This window comes from Python bivittatus, unplaced genomic scaffold (genome assembly GCF_059951505.1).
Source record: "Python bivittatus isolate LINGU-HERP-01145 unplaced genomic scaffold, Pbiv_v1 ctg000470_np1212, whole genome shotgun sequence".
Classification (NCBI taxonomy): Eukaryota; Metazoa; Chordata; class Lepidosauria; order Squamata; family Pythonidae; genus Python; species Python bivittatus.
The window spans coordinates 1,530,703-1,533,691 of NW_028277065.1; the positions used below are offsets into that span (position 1 = coordinate 1,530,703).

Consider the following 2,989-nt stretch of genomic DNA (forward strand, 5'->3'; position numbering starts at 1 on the left):
ATAATATTTTTGAAAAATCCCTTAGCTATTGCCCTTAAATTTACAAATCTTCAACTATTTCCAAACTGAAGAATTGGAAAGTTCTATCCTTTCTATTCTTCTCTTTCTTAAAACATTACTTGTTTTTTCAACAGCTCTTCTTAAAAGACATTCAGTACTTTTTGTACCATCCAATTTCTTAGTAAAGCTGGTTGAAAAAAGTAAAAAAAAAGAAAAAGAAAAAGAGAAAGAGAAAGAGAAAGAGAAAGAGAAAGAGAAAGAGAAAGGAAAGGAAAGGAAAGGAAAGGAAAGGAAAGGAAAGGAAAGGAAAGGAAAGGAAAGGAAAGGAAAGGAAAGGAAAGGAAAGGAAAGGAAAGGAAAGGAAAGGAAAGGAAAGGAAAACATAACCAGTAACATTTTTTTTTTTTTTTTACTTTCCACAGTTACAAACACTTCTCTGTATGTTTGGAAGCTTAAGGCTAATGTAGATTAGGGACAGAGAATTTTTGATGACATAGATCTGTTGAACTAAAATTCCTAGCCGTCCCAGAGTGACTGGGGTTGTAGATAAGTAACATTAGTTATAGGTTTTCAACCTTCTCTGATCAACCTTCTCTGATAGCCTAATCAAAGAACAAAGCTGCATTTAAAGGAATAAGTGTTCTAAGATTATATTTTAAAATAAACTTTTCTCACTCTGTGTGTGTATATGTGTGTGTGTGTTTTGACTCCTGGTGACTGCCTGGACCAGTCCCTGCAATTTTCTTGGGAAGGTTTTCCATAGGTGGTTTGTCCTTGCCTCCTTCCTAGAGCTGAGAGAGAGTGACTGGCCCAAGGCCACCCAGCTGGCTTTGTGCCTAAGACAGGACTAGAACTCATAGACTCCTGGTTTCTATCCTGGTGCCTTAACTACTACACCAGACTCGAATTGTTAGTAGCTATGAAACTTTCCTTTCACTAAGTCTTTGTCCTGGGAAGCTACGAGGGACTGAGACAACTGCTGTCTATAGTGGGTTAGAAAGGAGGAAGATTGGGAAATACTATGGGGTGTCCCCCTGATTCTGTTATTTGAATCAGTGATTTTGTTACCTGGTAAAGATGCTGAATGGTGCTATATGTTTGTCAGCCAAAATGGTAATTCATTACTGGGGAGGTAAAATATATCTCAGATGCCAATAAATCTGAGAAAGCATTGAGATGTATTCATCTATTTAAATATAGAAAGCATATAAATTGATTTCTTGAGACCAACAGAGCTATATAATTAAGGTTTCCTTTAATGACTGTTCTAAGAATCATCCTCCGAAATCCTTTAATGTGGGGAATATTTTCCAAATATCCTTATTCCTCAAGCTGTTAATGATGTAATTCAAACATGGTAGCAAAACTACAGAAAGAATGTCCATGCTGCAATTTAGTAGGATTTTTAAATTTTTTTTGTCTCAATTATAAAACTACTGTGGAATAATAAGCAAGGAAAAGTCTGTCAGGCATAGGCTGCAAGTGGAGAACGCTTTCTATGTTATTTCAGCTAAGAGAATCTTCACTACAGTAGAGAAAATGTAGCCATAACATGTCAAGAAGAAAGCAAATCAAAATAAATTCACAGGGCCCTACCATCACAACTTTGTGAACTTGCACCATTTCTGGCTATGTTACAGAAATCTTATTGGGTCCCAAAAAGTTCATCCTGAAAGTAAAAAGAGGTTAATTTTCAATCTCAAATATTAGTAACTTGAGGGAAAGTGTCAGCTAATAATTTTCCAGAGAAAGTGTATTTTGCCTGACGATACCTCCACAAGCTCCTTAAATGATAATTATAAGAAATTTTGCAATTATCCTAGAAGTTGCTTTAATGTGGAGGCTATTCTCCAAGAAGATTTTTGTACATCTTTATTTCTTAAACAATAAATGATGGGATTTAGAATGGGTGGCAAAACGGTATACAGACAGGCAGAAACCAAATCCACAATGGGAGTTGAAAGTGTTTTTGGAATCATATATGAGAATATAACCGTGGTCATAAATAAGGAAAACACAGTCAGATGAGGAGTGCAGGTTGAGAAAACTTTGTATCTTGCTTGAACTGATGGAATCTTCAGCACTGCAGAAAAGATATATCCGTAAGAAACAAGCAAGAGTCCAATGCAAAATGTGCTTCCATTGACCGCAATGACCATAGTGATAATTTGATGAACTTTTGTATCGGAGCAAGAAATCTTTTGTAATAGAGGCATATCACAGAAATATTGTCCAATCTTATTGGATCCACAAAAGGTCACCCTGAAAGTCAGACTAGTTTCTAGCATTGCATGGATCAGGGTGCTTATCCAGGCCGCAGCTGCCATCTGAATGCAGGCACTCCAGTTCATGATCATATTGTATTGCAGAGGGTGGCAGATGGCTACATATCGGTCATAGGCCATGATGGTGAGCAAAAAAAGTTCACCTCCAACAAATGTGACAACTAAGAAGACCTGCACAACACATCCGGCAAAAGAAATCACATTGTTTTTTGTTATTGAAACAGCTATGGATTTAGGAACTGTAGTAGAGATGTAGCAAACATCCAAAAACGAAAGGTTGGCCAGAAAGAAATACATGGGACTATGAAGATGATGGTCTAGTGCCACAGCTATGATGATCAAAATATTTCCCACTACAGCCATTAAATAAACAGAGAGAAATATCACAAAATGTAAAGCTTGCATATCATAGTCATCTGAAAATCCCATTAGAAGAAATTCTGTCACAATGGAATGATTGCCCATTTCATTTATTTCAACAGCTCTGCAAGGAAGAGATTACATAATGGTCAATTATTTATTACAGGGAAGGTTTTGTGTCAGATAGATATAGACAGACAGACAGACAGACAGACGTAACCTTTTTATAATCAACACTATTATCCATTCTAAATGTTACCACCTTGGATTTATTATCCTAAAATCACCAGCATCTATATTATGTTTTGGGTTACCTATGGAACATACTTATCTATCTACCTACC

General features: G+C 36.3%; 1 protein-coding gene across 1 annotated transcript; it reads right to left on the reverse strand.

The window, feature by feature from the left end:
- Positions 1-1,814: 1,814 nt before the first annotated feature.
- LOC107326398 (olfactory receptor 14A16-like) lies at positions 1,815-2,750 on the reverse strand. The gene has a single exon (XM_015889973.3). The coding sequence runs from the start codon at positions 2,748-2,750 to the stop codon at positions 1,815-1,817; it is 936 nt and encodes a 311-aa protein (XP_015745459.2).
- Between the last annotated feature and the right edge of the window lie 239 nt (positions 2,751-2,989).